This window comes from Orbilia oligospora (assembly GCF_000225545.1).
Source record: "Orbilia oligospora ATCC 24927 unplaced genomic scaffold scaffold00173, whole genome shotgun sequence".
In the NCBI taxonomy this organism is placed as follows: Eukaryota; Fungi; Ascomycota; class Orbiliomycetes; order Orbiliales; family Orbiliaceae; genus Orbilia; species Orbilia oligospora.
Window position 1 is genome coordinate 1,119,731 of NW_011645730.1, and position 17,697 is coordinate 1,137,427.

At 45.3% G+C, this 17,697-nt stretch overlaps 7 protein-coding genes across 7 annotated transcripts; 6 read left to right on the forward strand and 1 right to left on the reverse strand.

Moving 5' to 3' along the window:
• Window positions 1-743: 743 nt before the first annotated feature.
• Window positions 744-1,601, forward strand: AOL_s00173g325 (uncharacterized protein; the record flags this gene model as incomplete). The annotated part of the gene is made up of 3 exons (XM_011128067.1): window positions 744-750; window positions 885-1,022; window positions 1,081-1,601. The coding sequence occupies 3 exons, from the start codon at window positions 744-746 to the stop codon at window positions 1,599-1,601; spliced, it is 666 nt and encodes a 221-aa protein (XP_011126369.1).
• A 3,126-nt stretch (window positions 1,602-4,727) lies between these two features.
• Window positions 4,728-6,090, forward strand: AOL_s00173g326 (uncharacterized protein; the record flags this gene model as incomplete). Its single annotated transcript, XM_011128068.1, has 2 exons — window positions 4,728-5,976; window positions 6,047-6,090. 2 exons carry the CDS (start codon window positions 4,728-4,730, stop codon window positions 6,088-6,090), a joined length of 1,293 nt encoding a protein of 430 aa, XP_011126370.1.
• A 1,350-nt stretch (window positions 6,091-7,440) lies between these two features.
• Window positions 7,441-10,289, forward strand: AOL_s00173g327 (uncharacterized protein; the record flags this gene model as incomplete). The annotated part of the gene is made up of 2 exons (XM_011128069.1): window positions 7,441-8,940; window positions 9,000-10,289. 2 exons carry the CDS (start codon window positions 7,441-7,443, stop codon window positions 10,287-10,289), a joined length of 2,790 nt encoding a protein of 929 aa, XP_011126371.1.
• Window positions 10,290-11,312: 1,023 nt separating this feature from the next.
• Window positions 11,313-12,034, forward strand: AOL_s00173g328 (uncharacterized protein; the record flags this gene model as incomplete). Its single annotated transcript, XM_011128070.1, has 2 exons — window positions 11,313-11,678; window positions 11,780-12,034. The coding sequence occupies 2 exons, from the start codon at window positions 11,313-11,315 to the stop codon at window positions 12,032-12,034; spliced, it is 621 nt and encodes a 206-aa protein (XP_011126372.1).
• A 76-nt stretch (window positions 12,035-12,110) lies between these two features.
• On the reverse strand, window positions 12,111-14,286 carry AOL_s00173g329 (uncharacterized protein; the record flags this gene model as incomplete). The annotated part of the gene is made up of 3 exons (XM_011128071.1): window positions 12,111-12,398; window positions 12,493-13,340; window positions 13,413-14,286. 3 exons carry the CDS (start codon window positions 14,284-14,286, stop codon window positions 12,111-12,113), a joined length of 2,010 nt encoding a protein of 669 aa, XP_011126373.1.
• A 965-nt stretch (window positions 14,287-15,251) lies between these two features.
• Window positions 15,252-16,466, forward strand: AOL_s00173g330 (uncharacterized protein; the record flags this gene model as incomplete). The annotated part of the gene is made up of 4 exons (XM_011128072.1): window positions 15,252-15,569; window positions 15,672-15,737; window positions 15,816-16,120; window positions 16,193-16,466. The coding sequence occupies 4 exons, from the start codon at window positions 15,252-15,254 to the stop codon at window positions 16,464-16,466; spliced, it is 963 nt and encodes a 320-aa protein (XP_011126374.1).
• A 662-nt stretch (window positions 16,467-17,128) lies between these two features.
• On the forward strand, window positions 17,129-17,530 carry AOL_s00173g331 (uncharacterized protein; the record flags this gene model as incomplete). The annotated part of the gene is made up of 1 exon (XM_011128073.1): window positions 17,129-17,530. One exon carries the CDS (start codon window positions 17,129-17,131, stop codon window positions 17,528-17,530), a length of 402 nt encoding a protein of 133 aa, XP_011126375.1.
• Window positions 17,531-17,697: the final 167 nt, after the last annotated feature.

Below are 17,697 nucleotides of genomic sequence, written 5' to 3' on the forward strand. Positions count from 1 at the left end.
CTCTCTTTAGTTAACGTGAGTCTTCCACAACCCCCCCTAAAAGTTCAACTTTGAGAGAAGAAGAAGAGAAGATGCTAACTATTTCACAGAGTAGTGGATATTATACCTTAACAAGTTATATAATCTACAATACCTACCTGGGGGCTCCGTCTCTGACGGCTTGCTGAGGACTATTCAAAATCAAATGGATTTTCTTCCGTTCCCGGCCCCTTCGATAAAGTCTCTCCTTGGCAGGAGGGCGGCCGATTCTTTTGTCTGAAAGGTTTTCTGATCTCTTTTTCTTTCCTTCGGGGGGGTTCAAGGGTGGTGGGGATTTTGTGACGGGGAGTCGGATACATACTTTTTTTTCTTTCTTTCTCTTCTCTTTTCGGATTTTCGTATCGTATGTCACATCATACATACGCCCTCACGGTCTGGATGTTTACCCGATTGATGGGTGCCAATTGAGACGTGATCGTATGTTTGTGATTGCGAGTTCGCGATAATTTTTCTTATTTTTTCGTGATTTGTTGGTGGCTTGATATTGGGCCAGTGTCGGTTTGATTCCGATGCACGTGTGTGTGTGTGTTTGTGTGTTTGTCCATTATTCTTAGTGCCTTAGCCTTGATGAATATATTATTATTATCTCTCTCCACTTTTATTCTATCCCGTAAGAATCATCACAAACTCCGTAAACCTGTGCAATCAATTGCGACTACTTTGATCGAATTCTTTTTCGTAGTTGATTCAGACGCGAAGAAAACATGGCTGGTAAAACTTTTTTTTCTCTTTCCCGTTCGGTTGACTACTAGCGCAATGAGCTAATCGATAGACGTGTAGGCGGTACGTCATCCTGCATCCATCCATCTCTCATCGGTCATCACAAAACAATACACCCTTTGAAGTGAAGAGGCAATTAGTTGATGATGGTGATGATGGTGATATAGCTTCCCTCTGGCTCCTCCCACCACCCGGAGCCCTCTCTACGATCCTAAAGACCCTCATATCCAATACTCTCCCTCCTCGTATCCCCGGTCCTGTTCGTATGTTTCCAATTTCTCCATTTATCATATATCTTTCAATACTAATATGATGACATAGCGGACTTCCAACCCCACATCACCATCTCCTCCGGTATCCCTCTCACCTCCTCTACAGATTTCCAAAATGTACTAGATTTGATTACCATCCAAGAACCACCCGTCGTAAAATTCAGACGTATCCGCTACGGAACAGCGTTCTGGACTAAAATCACCATTGAGATACACAAATCCACGTCCCTGAAATCATTGGCTGTAGCAGCTAGATCTGCTATCTTGCCGGGTTATACTGAGGAAGAAGCGAGGTGTTGGGTGGAGAAGTATACGACCCCCGCGGAGAGTGGGCAGGAAGGGTTTATTCCACATTTGAGTCTTGTTTATTATGGAGAAGAGGTGGAGGGATCGGTCAGATTGGGCGTTGGGAGTGATGTTGATGATGCTGGGGTGGTGTTAGAGGAAGTTGAGGGGGGGGGAGATGTCAAGGAAATGGGCGGGTGGGTTGGAGGAAAGTTAGTGGTTGTGGATACTACGAAGAGGGTGGAGCAGTGGAAGGACAGTATCCTGGCTGAGAGAGTGCTTTAGGTAAGTAGTCGTCTACTACTTTGCATTTTCATGTACCGTCAAGGTACTGTGAGAATAAGGCCAAATCTCGTCTCGTGCTCAGACAACGGCTGGCCACAGCTATATACCTAGGTACATGTATCCACTTAAGTAGTTACTTAAGTACCTAGTCTGGTGGGTTCAGTACCCGTCTAAAAACTAGACTATTAAGTACCTAGGTACTTACCTAAGTACTTAGGTAGACACTAGTTATCGTTCCCAATCATACTTGAAACTATTGATCTATACGTACGTAGTTATAACTACTTAAGTACTTAAGTATGTACCTGTGGATTGCCTGTGCATGTGTCTCCCGTACGTGCAAGGTTGGTAATACAATTGAATACTTTAATATTAAGGGATCCTAGGCCTATTAGGTACTCACGCTTCAAATCAAGCATGCTATGTAGGCGCCTAAGCGTATATAAGTACTGATTAAGTACTTAGATAAACCAAAACCTCAGTAATTGAGCCCTTATATATATATTAGGTCCTTGAGTAAGTAGCTATAGGTCTTGGAAAGTATATATATATCGATATTAATATTAATATTAATATCCTAGGTACATAGCGCTAGTCGACTCTCGGAGCCATGATTTGCCTGTGTAGTTAACGCTACGCTCCTGATCAAATTTTGGTTGACTTAGGTAGCTTACTTACGTCCTAGCATTGATTTCCCACGTAGTATTAGGTACCTAGCCTTGTGCACCTACCTACGTATAGTTATGTATAAGGGGTAATTGATTAGCTCGATTACATATACTAGTACTTATTGGAATATACGTTGCCCACTCTGTCGCAAGATAATGATTATTTCCTCTGCAATGGGATTTGATTTTGATATGGTACTGCTTGCCAACATTTGGATTAGGACCCAATATTATGCTACAATATCCAAGCCTGGCGAAAGAAAGCCAGAAGAGTACTTGTACCAAGTACGTTCGAATGAGATTACAAGGGTAGTACTTAAGGAGCTGCCACCAAGCTCGAATTTCATGGAGAGTTACCTCCCCTAGTCCTATGCAGGATTCAGGTTAATATTATTGAGTGGATCCACCCGTAGCTAGAGGTAAGTACTATGTAGAATTCCGTCCGGTATGTGCCGTTGACGTGACTTAGGTATCAGATCTACCTTGCCAGATATCGATAGCGTCCATTACCATCCTGTAGATAAACAGTAACCTGGTATAGCCTCTTCGTTAGCCCGTACATGCACATGTACGTATACCGCATCGAATACTTTATAGATTTTGATTATAAATATCCTTGGATCGGTGAATTTAATTAAGTTCTGTATGCGAGGTAGTTACCTGCCAGTGCATGGCCTTGTCAGCGCCCAGCCATGCGCTTTTACGCGACGAACAAGAAAATGGGTGATCAATTCGGTAAACGCGCCCCAACACACCGCCAATTCTAACGTCACCCCATGGATCCACCGCTTTGATTGATGGTTTTCCACGACTCTACCGACGAATCGACGATATAGAATACTCGAATTTGGCCCTTGGGACCCTTCGACTGTGGTAGGATCTACTTGATTGGGGTTTCGGTTTGGTAGTTCCGGGGGCGGTACACTGATATAATTGTGTTTAGTAGCCTGTTTTTCCCCGGACGACGGAAGTGCGACGATATCGATTGAACAGGTACGGGAGAACTTGAGCTTCTCTTGGGCAGTACTAGGCTCGATATAACACAATACGCCGGTGGGGAAACGACTGCCTGGGCTTAAGACGACATATACACCTCGTGTGGCGTCCGAAGAGGACTGCTCCAAACGTTTCCCTTGTGTACACCTCTACATCGGCGGCCTTGGTCCCCAGCAACGGGTTGACCCTGGCACTGGTTTCGTATACGGCCGACTTCGATAAATCGATAGAACATCTTTGTTCTGTTCGTATAATAGTATACGGTATGGATATGCTGGTTCAGTTCAGAAGTTTTGATTTTTGTTTGAGTTATGCTGCCAGTTTGCTTTTTGTTGCTTTCACCTTTTTCTGGGGCGAAGGGGATTGGATATGATGGATTCGGAGAATAAGACTGGAAGTCCCTAGCTAGGGCGATTGTCGAAGATTTCTATATGGCTGCGCCACGTATGAAAGGAGAGGAGGGAAGAGGAGATTGGGGATCAGACTGAGGCTATAGATGGGGGTTTTAAACCACAGGGGAAGCTTCATGACTGGGAAATTATTGGCATTGGTTGGTGAATTGAAAACGAAGGAGCAGTAAATCATGGAAGACAAGCAGTGTAGGCCAGCTTATGGCCTTTGCACCGCAGCATTTGGTTGATAAGATAAGGCTTGATGTTTCAAAATGTCCAATCTTCTGCGAAGCTACAGGCAGTCTTGCCGAGCATTTCTGTCAGGGCAGTTGAATGGCTCTTGGCGACCATTCTGAGAGCGACAACACAAGCCTCCCAAAAATGACACACGGTCACACAACATCGCCAAAATATCTGTCGACCTTCAATGCTCAGCAACGTCTTTTCATTATTATTTCCCTTTTCGGCTATCCGATGAGAGGAAAAGGTTTCCCTAACGGAATGGTTCTTCTATCCATTTAAATCCCTCCTCTTTGTCTCCATTTCCTTTTCTCCTCTCCCCTTCAACCACACTCCCGCTTCCAATTCGACAACTTCGCCTTCTGCTATCGCAACTTTTATCGCTTTTCAAAACTTCTTATCTGTCGTACATTCTACGAGCCGAGCCGCCGTAGTTTGTCCCTGCTTTTGACAATTTAATTTTCAGTAAGAGCCTTTTCGCTTTCTTTTTGAAACGGAATTGCTTCTCCCTATTTTTCCTCTTCGCTATCTTCGTGGGATCCCGTGACTTTTAGTTTCGTTATCCTGCAAGATATTCTTCCATACCTAACTCCTCTTCGCTATCTTCGTCAGGTTCTCTGGCAAGATATTCTCTCTCCCTATCCTCTTCGCTATCTTCGTAGGATCTCGTGACTTTTGTTTCGTTATCTTGCAAGATATTCTTCATTCCCTTCTTGTTCTATCTTCGTTTGACTTTGGTGACTTTGCTCCCAATTTCGAGCAAGATATCCCTACTCCTGTATTTCCTATTTGTTTTTATCCGTTTCTTCCTGTATCATCTTCTTGCAACAATGTCGGTCTCGACTGTCATGATGTGCCAGATGATTCTCATTTGTTTCTTCACCTTCGTTTGCTTCTATCTCTACATGGTAGCTTTGGATCACATTACTACCGCAAGTTTGAGATATCCCACTGACCTCCCCCCCACCTGGTGTTTATTCCCCGATCCCCGTCCCCTTTTCTCCTCTTGGGCCCAGTTCTCCGTTTCGTTGTTCGCCCAGTTTTGCTCGCTCTTTCCTGCCCGGCCCCATCCCCAGCCCCTCCCCCAGCCCTTCTTCCGTGTCTTCGGACACACCAAAGTCGAAAGGGTTGCTCCTTTCGCATCAATTTTTGTGCACCTCGTATGGGTGGCTTGGCTCGCAGATGTGGCCAGATACGTTTGGGACTATTTGGTCCCCCAGGTTGTCGCCCCCGCCCCCGCCCCAGGTCCAGTCCCCGTCCCTGCTCCGCCACCACCAATGTCATTGGTGGATAAGTACCTCGGCGAGGAACTTAATCCACCTGAGTACTCGTGGGAGTCTTTAACGGCCCCTGGTCCGAAGCACGAAGATTTTCTTCGTAGCTTCGAGCAGGATGCTGGGAGCTCCCACGAGCTCCTGGAAAGATACCTCCGAGGTATCTTGGAGCGGGGACGGGAGCGGCGCGCCGCCGAAGAGGAGAAAAATGCGGCCGCCGGAGAGGGGATTGGGCACCCCCTCCCACCACTACCGGCATCACCAACGCCGCCACCGCTGCCGTCGCCGCCGCCACAAACAACCACCTGCGGGGGTTGGATTCAGGTCTCAGGACCCGAACCAACAATGCGGCGCCCCGCCAAACGCGCCGTCGAAGGGGGTGGGGACCGTGAGCGGGAGTGGAAAGTTTCTCGGCTGGAGTCAGCCGAGGACTTCCCTCCCAGCACTTCTGTGCCCACGGTCCTCCCCTCACGGAGGAACCGCTGCCGCCGCCGCCTCCCAGATCCCAAATTCGTCCTACTCTGGGAGGCGGCAATGAAACCGCTCTTCGATTCTGACTGGTGGAAGGGCTGGCCCCTGTTCAAGGGACAGGGGCCGATGCCCGTCCCTCCACTCAGCGCCTACAGCCGGGCGCTTGACCGGCTGTGTGAGGCCACTGAGGCCGTGTTGAAGATGAGGCGGGAGGAGTACCAGGAGGCTTTGGCGGGCCTCAACGAAATCGAGCGATCCTTGGCCGAAATAAAGGCCAAGATCGCCGATTTAGACTCGAGGGAGTGGCTTTGGGAGGATACCTCCTCGGAAATAAGTAAGTTTATTCTTTTACCTTTCTCCACATTTACATGAAATGTTTACTGATGCACGCGTTTTATAACTAGCCCCCGAGGACGAGGCCACCCTCCCAGTGGTCCTCATAGACTAAGCCCTCCCTCCCAGGCCCGCCCAACTCCCCCAAACTCATCCCAGACACGACCTCACGGCCTCACTACCACCATCATCACAATTACCACCACAACCGCGGCCCTATGCCCCCTGAACCAGGCACCGGTAAGCTATATACTCGCTTGCTTCCGCTTTTTTTTGCACTTCAGTACTAAAAAATTCATGCATAGAACACTCACAATGGTGAGTCTTCGGTAACCCACCGCTGCCTCGTCTCTCTGCCGCCCCTCCCGCCATGGAGGGAGGGCATGTTGAGCCGCAGCATTCAATTCACGGAGGCCAGCCCCAGTGTTGTAGCTTGGACCCTACACACTGTGGGCCAAAGATCACATGAAGTTGAAAGAATGTAAGTCTTCCCGCTACTGACATCTTTCTATCATCATACATATACTAATAAACGTTTAAGATATACAGTAGAGAGATTACGATGATGATAAGCAAATGGAAGAAGGACTGTTGTTATAGACGATGTTTTTTTTAACATTTTTTCATCGTCTTGCTTTTGTGCCCGCCCCCCTCGTTCTCTTGCCCCCGCTCGTTTCCCCTGGTGCCTTTTCCCTTTCCCTTTCCCTTTCCCTTTCCCTTTCATCCCCTTTCCCGTTCCCCCTGCCCTAACCCCCTCCCCCTTCAAGTTTTGCTGTTCTTTTATTTTTCAAAATGCTTTTCTATTTATTGCTATTTTTCATATGCGAAGTATAGCTTAGCTATAGTTCAATAAATTTGTTCCTGTTCCCCTATGATCACTGTTCCATGGTTCTAATCGTCTCCTTTTTGCAGTTCCAATTGTTCTTGCTTTTTGCTTTTATTACTTTTAGGTTTTTGATTTACTATGACCTCCTTTGGCTCCATTGCGTGCCGCCGTACCTATCATTTGATGGCTGAAACTCACACACTAACATGGCGCCTTGTGCAGTTGCACAAACAGGGATTTTATCTAGACGACCCGCGACTGAACCAACATTGGATCCTATTTGGTTAACAGCCTGGAACTTAACTCCTTACTCACCTACGTAGGCACCTAATTGAGGGGGTATCTGCCTAAGTACCCAGTGCGTGCTTGAGTAGTAGTAGAAGTAGTAGTTACGTACCTAGGCCAGGCAGACAGGCTGTGACACCACCGAGGCTGCCACAACCCCCAACAACGCGTCTCCCTGCAACTCATTACCAGCAGTAGATTCCTTCCACACATTTATCCAGGACAACCTACGACCTTAACCTCCACCAAATCTCTTGCGATTCATCGCGTCTCAAACCAGGGCCTCTCCGGTCCCACTTTGAGATCTTCCTTCATTCCGCGCTTCCTTCCTTCCTTTAAAGCGTATCTTAAAGGATGGCCGAGCCTTCCGTCCCTTCCCGTCAAGGCTACGGCTGTCAACGTGAGCACCTCGACCCAAACGATCCAGAAGCCGAACCGGGTGCTGCAGAGGCATGGAATGCATACCTTCTCGAATTAGCAAAAGCGGAATCCAGACTACCAATCCCCATAACAAAGACCCCAGAGCTACCACTCGTTCTACAACCTGAAGTTTCTATTTTCGTGGGAACCGAAGGTGATGATGCCGCTATATCTTTGTCGAGGACGACGCCTCCTGGTGCTGCTACAACTTCTACCGTTGTTACTGACGATGGGAAAGTAGAATTGACCTTAGCTCAAGTTTGTGAGTCGATGAGGATCCATAGGCTGGAAACTCAAGCTGAACTACAAGCTGTTGAGGATCAATTCCGGAAGGATTGGGTAGCTAGAGGGTTTTCGTTGGATTTACTACCTGAAAACATCAACGGCGATAACGACAACAATTCTTCTTCCTCTACGAAAAAGACGGCAAAATCTAATTCTAATTCTAAAGATGTCGACGATGAACCATTGGTACAGATGTTGGAACGGATACAGATCGAAAGCGAATCATGGAATCCACATAACAGAAAGAAAAAGGGAGCTACCGCTAAGGGGGTTTCAATGAAAAAGACTGCCCCTCAGGGACCTGATAAAGAGGTACTAAGGAAGCTGGTGTACCTCGCTACAAAACGTTATTTACCGGAAACTATCACCTCCGTGGTTTCTGGCCCTAATGAGTGTCGACCGGTATCTTCACTGTCATCAAACTCTTTACTCCCCGAAATGGTCCAGCATACAAAATATCTACCGGCTGACCCGCCCGTGATAAATCTTCCAAGTCTTACCAATGAGGAGGTACAAGCTGTTATGGATAGTAAGATCAAGGAGGAACAAGACTACAAAGCGAGGGTACGTGCTCTTGAGGATAGCATCAGGAGGAACGAAAAACTGTTTGAGGAAGGGGAGGAGTACCTAAGACATTTCGAAGAGATGAAGGCAAAACAACAGACAGAATTCGAAGATATGATCTTGAAGAGGAGGAAGGCCGTGAGAGAGGAGGCTGCCAGAAGGCAAAAAGAAGATGAAGAGAGAATTAAGAGAGAAGCAGAGGAGAAAAGGAGAATGGAGGCTGCTCAGGCGAAAGAATTGGCCGAGCGGCTGAGAAGAGAGGAGGAACAGCGGAGGTTGGCGGAGATCAGAGAAGCGGAAAGGAGGGCGAGGGAAGAACAAGAAAGGCAGCAGAAGATCAAGGAGGAAGCTCAACGGAAGAAAGACGAGGCTGCGAGAAAGGCCAAAGAGGCACAAGATGCGCAGCAAGCGGTTGAACTGGCGGCGAAAGAGAAAGCGCAGCTGTTCCTTCAGGAAAGAGAGCGGCAAAAGCTTGAAAAAGAGAAGCAAGTTCAGGCACAGCAGGCGCAACAGGTACAACAGGTACAGGCGCAACAAGCACAGGCGCAACCGCAGCGGGCGACAGCACCAGGGGTTGTGAATGAAGTATGTCTCCGAGATAATTTCGCAATTTATCAGGTTTAGTTGCTAATTGAGATTTTTAGGCCGGAATCAAGGAAATGGTTGAGAGGCTGCTTTCAACGATGCCATACGCTACTTCCGAATACGAAAACATTAAGGCTAAGGTCATCCAACTCCTGGCATGGAAACAAAGATACTTGCAGGGAATCATCAAGATGGGCCCTCCAAACCCCGGATACGCTCGGTTTTTTTCGTCTTACGCTGAATTCCGTGTCTCTATGGGGGTCGTGGAACTCAGAGTTAAAACAATCAAGACCTATTACATGAACGGTGATTTGACCAATTTCAAGACGAAATTGTCAAAGAAGGTTATGCAAGTCGTCGGGAATAGCAATGGTTACTTGGATGCCGCAAAGGTTATCGTCGGTCAATTACAAGCCGTCAACGTTGTTAGCCAAGAGAAGGAGCCCCAAATCATTGCCGTAGATGATTTTGTTAACCCCCAACAGAAAAAGACTGGGGATAGGGGTCTTCCGGGAATCTTCCTATCTCTTTACAACTTCATCAAAATTATTCTTGTCAAAGCAATGACTGAAGGGCCTGAGAAAATTGCTATCCTAAAAGCCCTGGCTACGCTTCTAAATTCGGTTATGGGTGGGAACGCAACCTTCTGGAGACATTCGGCACTTACTATGATCCTTTATTTCCGATTTTTTGAGCAATCGCCTACTCTATTCGGTGCCATGGGTGAGAAGAAGGACATTGGGTACCGAACGATTGGCGGACAAATTGCCGAATCTCCGACAGAGGTCAATGGTCGCGCGGAGGTCGTAGCCACGATCTTTTGTCTAATGGGAATTCTTCGACCAAGCAATACAAAGCGAGAACAGATTCTTACGATAGTTGATGTTCACCGTGCACTGATGGTGAACCTATCCGTCCCCGTTCATCTCCGAGATGAATTACATTACATCAATATCCGTACAGTCATGACAATCGCGCCCTGGACGCTACGAACCTATTTAGGTTACGAAGGGGTAGTTAAATTAGAATCAGAGATAGTTAAGTACTGTAGAGAGGAGACGAATGTGAAGCTCAAGGCGCTGGCTAGTTTATTGATGGAACAGGCGAAACAGTTGCACAGCCAGGGATTTACAGATCGAAGAAAGGAGTTTGGATGCGATGAATGGAGGTACTGGGATCCGGCAGATGTCAAAGATACTAATGCGAAGAGAAGGGCGGTTGGAGAGGTTGTTCATCCGGGCCAGGAGAAGGTGGATTATGAGGTTACTAAGGGGAGGATTGATAGGGAAACAGCCATTGAAGAAAAGTTTAGACCTCCTGGGGCGGAGTCGGCGCCGCAGAGGATGTAATGGGGCCTCTATATTATAGAATTCTAGGGCTGGCGTTAGGATTTTCTTGTTACTCATCTCGCTGTATTTCTACGATTGCACGCTGATATTTTTAACCTGTCTGTAAAGACGGGTGGATATTTAGCATGCATGATATGATGGTTGTTTTATACTGTAACATAGAAGACATTAGACTACGATAGCGCAAACGACTGAAATGTTATGCATGCTCTGCTCTTCGCCATCTAACGACGGAAGTTTGATTGCATAAAATATTCCACTTTGGGCCGCCCGTCGAAACTTGGCGCTGACTTTAGTTGTTCCAGTCCCGATGCTTTGGCGCGGGTCGAAAATTCAACAATAACATTATTTGGTTCCCAGTCAATTTCATCTCGATCCCATTCACGTATACATACGGAAGAAAGAGTGTTTTAAAATGACATGTGCTTCGTTTCTCGTCCGCCTTCCCGACGAACTTCTGATCCACATATTCTCAGCTGGAGGCTTCAAGCTCAAAAATTATGTGGCCCTTTCCCGTGTCTGCAAACGGCTCCATCACCTTGCGAGCTCATATCTTTATAGAGACTTTATAGTTTCCAGCGGACTTTCTTATAAAGAATTGAATGGGTTCAAGAAGTTTGGGGCTCGTACGCGGTATATCTATTATATATAGCCCTTCTCATTTACACTATTAAGTTCCTGGATTGGGATTAATATATTATATTAATTAAGTGGATAGGGTTATATACATGGCTGACTGAAAGAACCAGATTACTAGATATAAACTACACCCCATCAATGTTAACTTCCGACAAAGCACATATAAACTCCACCGTCGGATTTCCCAATTTTATAATTAACTTCCCCGGTATAACGAAATTCACATTTACCGATTCGTTGGGGATATCATTCAACCAGTTTTTATTTATTATCAGGAAGACATTGGTACTAAACCCCCGTCTCAAACATGCTGAATTCCGCTGTAAAACCCCTGCTAGAGGGGTGGGAATAAGAGATGATATTGAGAAATTATTGGATGAAGAAATGACGGATGGGAGCTATGCAAAACTTGAGAAGCTGGTGGTTTTTTATAGGGGAACAAAACGGTCTTTTGAGATTGGAGAGATAAATACGTCAGAGAGGATGGAGGCGATTAGGAGGGCTGTTGGGAGATCGATGGAGAGCGTGCTGGACCTAAAGGTTTTTGTGACAAATTACCTTAGAATGCCGCCAAAGGGGTGTGAAGATAGGTGGGTTAGTAGAGGAAGATGGGGAATGAGTAGGGTTAAGAGAGTGGAGATTGTGGTTGACTGTTGGCCGGAGTTGGAGATGGGGGTTGTGGATTTGAGCGGGGAGATGGTGGAGGAGCTAAGTGTAGGGACTAGGAAGGAAACGATAAACCTTGCAAATGTAAGTTTTAGATATCTAGCTTTCTTGATTCTAGGTTTAAATTTTGGTATGAAAGGGAATATCTAGGACTGGGGCTAATATGTAGAGTATGGTATATATAGGTTGCGGAGAGTATTCATTCACGATTTCCAAATGTTAGAGTACTAAAGTTTTTTACTGTTGGTAGGAAGGGGGCAGGTTTGATGTTGCACGTATCCGATGTAAGAGTTATTACGAAGAGGTTTTTGTTTTTAGAGAGGGTTGAATCCGGGGGTGAAGGGTATTCTGAGTGTTTTTCGACAGGGAAGAGTGTGTTCGTGATCAAGATGACCCATGAGATTGGAGGTGGAGTCGAAGTTATAGAGGAGAGAGCTTGAAATAGGTATCTCGCTCGATATTTATATATATATCCGTTTTAGTTAATATCCGGAACTAATCAGTGCAATTGTATTCCTACAATGGATCACTAATAAACAATTCGTCCGTCCCAGTGCCCAACCATACTTTCTTCGCAAACCTCGAGGCTTTATAGTCTTCCAGATAAAGATTGTCGGGGAAATTGTTAAGATTTGGGCCGTTTGTTGTGGGCATGTGCACGAACCTGTCGGTCAGAGGGTCGCCGATGTATCCATATCTTTGAAGGAGTGTCCATTCGTAGTGTAGACGAGAGGATTCCATCTTGTCGGGGAAGTCGATGTCTAGGTCGGCTTCCGGAAAACGTTGGAGTAGGGTGTACATTAACTAATAGATATTATCAGCCATAGTTCCCTTAGTAATATTGGGAATTTTGAAGGGGGGAATAGAGGTTTAGGAGGTAGGGGTAGGGGGTGTTTACCTCACCAGTAACTCGACCATCATTTCTCCAAGTATCCGCTGCATGGGCTAGAAATTCAAAATCTCGTTTCCTCTGGCCCTCAGAGTTCTTGATGCACTTTTGGAAGTATTCGATTCCCTTACCAGCCATCCCTCTTTCATGACAATAAAAACAGATCATAGCCTGTAAATGATTGACACTAGCGATATGGTCTGGTTTCAAAACGGTCATTTCTTTATACCCCAGATCGGTCTCCACTTCCATTGTCTGCGAAGTTATTTCGTCCAAATCATGGCAAAGTTCCTTTAAAGTACCAAGTTCATCCGTAATCTCCAGTTCTTCGGGTAAAATATTTCTAACGACCATAAGGAACAAACACTTTGAAACGTTGTAGAAGCATATGTGGACTATTTGTTTCAGTGTCAGAACTGGGTATAAGTCATCCATCCGGGGCCTAAAATCTGCCAGTTGTTGATAAGAACCATCAACTTTGTTGCGGACTAAATCTCCAATGAAAACCCATTTGCAAAAGTCGTCGACTAGATCTCGTTGTTTGTATTGTGGATTTAGACCTTGTTTTGATATGTATTTTATTAAGAGTACTATTCGGAGCGCTTCGGCTCGGATCCACATTATTGGCTGGTTGTAAAACTTGAGGTATTGAGAGATTTCTCCGGGGTTGTGATTGGATCCCGGGAGGAATTTGTACTTTATGCCCGTGCCAGTGAATGATTTGAAGGTTTCGAGAACGGTAGTTTGGAATAGCGAAATTGTAGTCGAAGAGGAGATTGGTTCTTGGTAGATGTTCTGTGGGGTGTGAAGAGTGAATGTAAGGGAGAAGAATTGAGATTGATCGGTGTCTCTGATTTCTGATTTGAACGAATACAATTAGTATTTCAGTATGATATACTAGTAAAGTTAGCAGATGAATGTATGCATACTGAGGATTTGTAGTAATTGGACGAAGGGCGTAATCTGTGATTCCGTTAAGACGATTTCAGGATCCTTCGACCCCGGTGTGAACTTCATCTTGGGTGTACTTTCATCATCACTCTTAACCTCCTTCCATATAATATCCAAAGTGCCCATGCTACCCTTGATATCCCGCTTCGTCGGACGGGTATAAAACCATCGGAATCCCAGCCGACCCATTAACCGGCATAAAGAACTAGTATACGGGATCCCCCTGATCTTTAATACCGGCCCACAGATGGTGTATAAATATCTATGGGCTTCTTTATATATCCTCTTATTTGTTAATAAGATTTCATGATATATTCGAATTCTGGACATCGTTGCCATTGCATTTCCCTTCGAATATACAACAAGCTCGACATCATCACTATCAGAGTCCGAAGAGGAGATTTGATCTTCATTTGTGACTTTCCTGGGAGTGAGACCACGGTAGGTATAAATATCCGTTGGGTATGTTGGAGCAATGGTATTTATATTGTCAGAATCATTGAGGTTCGTGGACGAGGAAGAAGGGATTGATACTGTGTTGTTATTGTTGGCGTTGCGGGCGGGGTCGAGCGGGTAGGTGTAGACATCGTGAGAGGTGTTCAGAGAAGGGGAAAGAAGGTAGGCGTAGACTTCATTACGGATCTCACCGGGGAGAAGTTCAAAGCGTGAAAATGGTGCTGCAGGGGTTGAAGATATTGAATCCGGAGATAATGCTCCGGGGGGAGGACTTGGAGAAGCTGAAGGGGATTCATGTACCCGTACCTCTGAAAGGTCATTTGCAGCCGCGGCTGTGAGGTTCTCCCACCACTGTTGGATTATGGCGATGTCGGCGGGGTTGACTTGAGGGTCCATGGGTATTTTAATTATAAGTTTGAGGCTTCAAGCGGCTGTTTACTTGTTAGTTAGAAGTATTGCCGGGGTGTTTATTTTAGAGTAGTAGATTAGAATAAGAATATATATCGAGGCAGAGACTACATCTATCCATAAATTTACTTGATCATGACTTGGGTTTTATCTTGATTGAATTTAACCTAGAAGCTGGACCCGCATCAAAATTGAAAATCCTTTGAGCACGATGCTTTGCAAATTTATTATCGTTCCACATACTTATAATTTCAGATAATTCGATGCTGCTATCGTAATATTCTTTGGGGCTATTGGAATAGCACCATATCCCAGTTCGCGGTAAACGAGGTTACTGCAGAATATTCAATTGATCAAGTCGACATATGTATGCATGCATACTAAGTAAGTAGTATGTATGCATGTACTTGAGTTCTTACTGAAATACCTGGGTACAAGGTATACGGGTATACCGATACCTACCAACCTCCCGCCCAACCAGGTCACTGGGATCCACAGGCGCTTTAGCTTTGACCTTCACATCCTCGAAGCCCTTGTTCTCCAAGCTATCCCGGTCGTCATTAACTGGGCTAAACTTTATTAGGTTAGTGATATTGATACACCTCTCGATCTAGATCTCTGTTCATGCAAGATGCCCCGATTCGATTCGCGAGCTCCCAACCATTTTTACTCTTAGCTTACTTCTCCTCAAACTGTTGGACATATCATTGTACACGTTCATGCGGGCCATTCCGAATGAGCATGTAGGAGAGTATTCTGCAGCTAATTAATTAAGCTGTTAAGATCAAATTGATGCTGGAAGGGAGATCTCGATCTCGATCTAGGATCTTTATATACGGTCCGTCCGCCTGGGGTCTTTATGAGACTACCAGTCCTTTATATATCCTTACGCGATATCGATTGATATATCAATACCGTATATTAATACCGTATATATATACCAAAACAACAAAATGCGGGTTCACATGATATCTGCGAGTTCATATGCTGTTTCAATCCTTTTAGTCGTTCTTCCATTCGCGAGCAGTGGTCTAATAAATAGTATCGGAATCGATATTCGTGTCCCCCTACCCCTACCAACCAGTCAGTCCCAGCCGAATCCGATTTGGCAGCAATATGGTTTACTCGACGTCACTGCGACAATTAATTCAACAATTGTGGTTGTACCTATTCCAATAACTCAAGCTCGAGCTATAATTCCGGCACAATATCCGATATTGACGGCTGCGTATCGTGAGCTATTGCCAGGATGGCTGGAGGACATGTATCCTGTGAGGAAAAGATTTCACAAAAATCCACTATTTACTGCCTCATGGATAATATGCAACTAACCTAGGTTCACCCTTTGTGACTTTGATATATATTGTTTATAGCTCATCGTTGCCATTCAACTGGAACATGATATCCATGGGTTTGGACTCACGATTCCAGACTTTACCGTGTGTTCCCTTTTCACTCATTTGTATATAAGCTATGTAGTCAATTAAGGTGCTAATGATTATGAGATGTACTCGCAGACCTTCCGAATAGCCTTCCCATTCGTCGACATACTCAAAGACGGTTACTCGAATTTCGTTTACGCGCCAGTGAACTGGATAAATCTCAATCCGGTTGGATTATTGGGCCTTTCTGTTTATGGTCTCTTCACCCCTATCGCAAGCATGGATCCTCCGGGCGATCCCTACGACTTTGTCCCGGTTTCGAAGGCTAGTGCACCTGGAGAGGTATATTTTAATTTTACGGGTACCCTCAACATTAACCATAAAACACCAAATGGATATGTCAAATTAGCACCGGCCACGCCGGATATTCCATGGAATTTGTACGTCAAAGCTTTTTCTGAAATTATAGAAGATGGTCTACTCACCTTTTGATCGATGAAATAAAAAAATAGTATTAGGAATGTCACGAACCAACCGTTTACCGGAAACTTTCTGATATGCGACAACCAGATTAGGATCTTTAACACTTCATTGACCCAGTTGCCGTTTGACCCCGTCCCCGTGGCTGGTAGTGTATTCCTTGACTCTATCAAGTATCCACACTTAAAACTGAATAGGAATGATGCAAAGGGATGGTTATTCGCAGCCGCTTTTAAGGAAAATAATTTTTTGCCTTGTTCGGTGTATAAAGGATACGGAGGAACCGGAAGTGGGGACTCTTTGTAAACAGGCCTATTAATTCTGCGCTGCTTATAGAGTTTTCTGTATTGGAGGATGTTATTGTATTAAACCCCTGGTTTCTAGAAATAACCATATTATCACTGTCATAGTCCGCAGTTAGCCTTAACCGATCCCACAAGCCAGCTAGCATGCAAGCCCTCTTAAACCTCCATTCGAATATCCATAACTCCGGTTCTCTAACTCGTTTACTTTTCACCGAGGTAGAGTATTGATTGTTTCTCATAAAGTATATCTCTAATATAAGGTCTAGATGTTTACAAAGATAAGAAACCAAAAGCGCCATACCGGTCCAAAGGGAACAACATTCCAACTACCATTCTCAAAACCCTGAGCTCGTCCTTGCTCAGCTATTTCAGAATAATGGAAAGGACCTCTAAACACCAACAATTCTCTCGCTCCATCTCCACCTCCAGATACCACACCACCAGTCCATTCGCCAAGCTAAGAGTCAAGAACGGTCTGAAGGGAAAGAAGGTGAAGAACGAGGTAGCTAAACTACTACACGAGGCAGGGGTAGTTATTTAGGTAGAAGCTAATGGAATTATAGATACCAAGTACACTACCATACCGGTTTTAACCAGCTACTGCAGCGCCAAACTACTGTCAGCCTCTCTCTCTTTCTCTCTCTCCGAATGGACTTTTCAAACATGATGCTCTCACATATCTCCCCAAGGCCATCCTCCGCTCAAACAGAATATCCTGCCCCATTTTCCCGGCCACTTATGGCAACCGGCGGCAGCCACAACAGCAACAACAAAGATAGAAGTAACAACGACGGCGGTCAACCTGAGGATGCAGCCTATGCACTGCTCCTCCAAGAAAACAAAATGCTCAAGATAACCATCTTGGAGCTACAAATTGCGCAATGCCGCAACTTGGCTTTGATCGACTGTTTTGGTAACGGTCAGGTCAACGGCCCCGAAAATGGACCGCCATCTCAGAGGCAGGGGGTGTTGAGAAATCGGATGGAGGAGCTAGAGGCTAGGCTTCTAAAGATGAGGGAGGAAGGTTATGAGAATACGGGGCTGCAGAGGAACAATAATGGATGAAGAGGAGATGGGGTCAGGTTGACACAGAGCTACTAATTACTTAGGAACCTAGGTAGTTTCAATTTGTTCAATTGTTAGGTCAAGCCTATACACTTTTGTTACTTTCGATCATAAACTGGTTTGAAATATCCTCTTATGTTAAAAGGAAAACATGAAAACATAGTGGA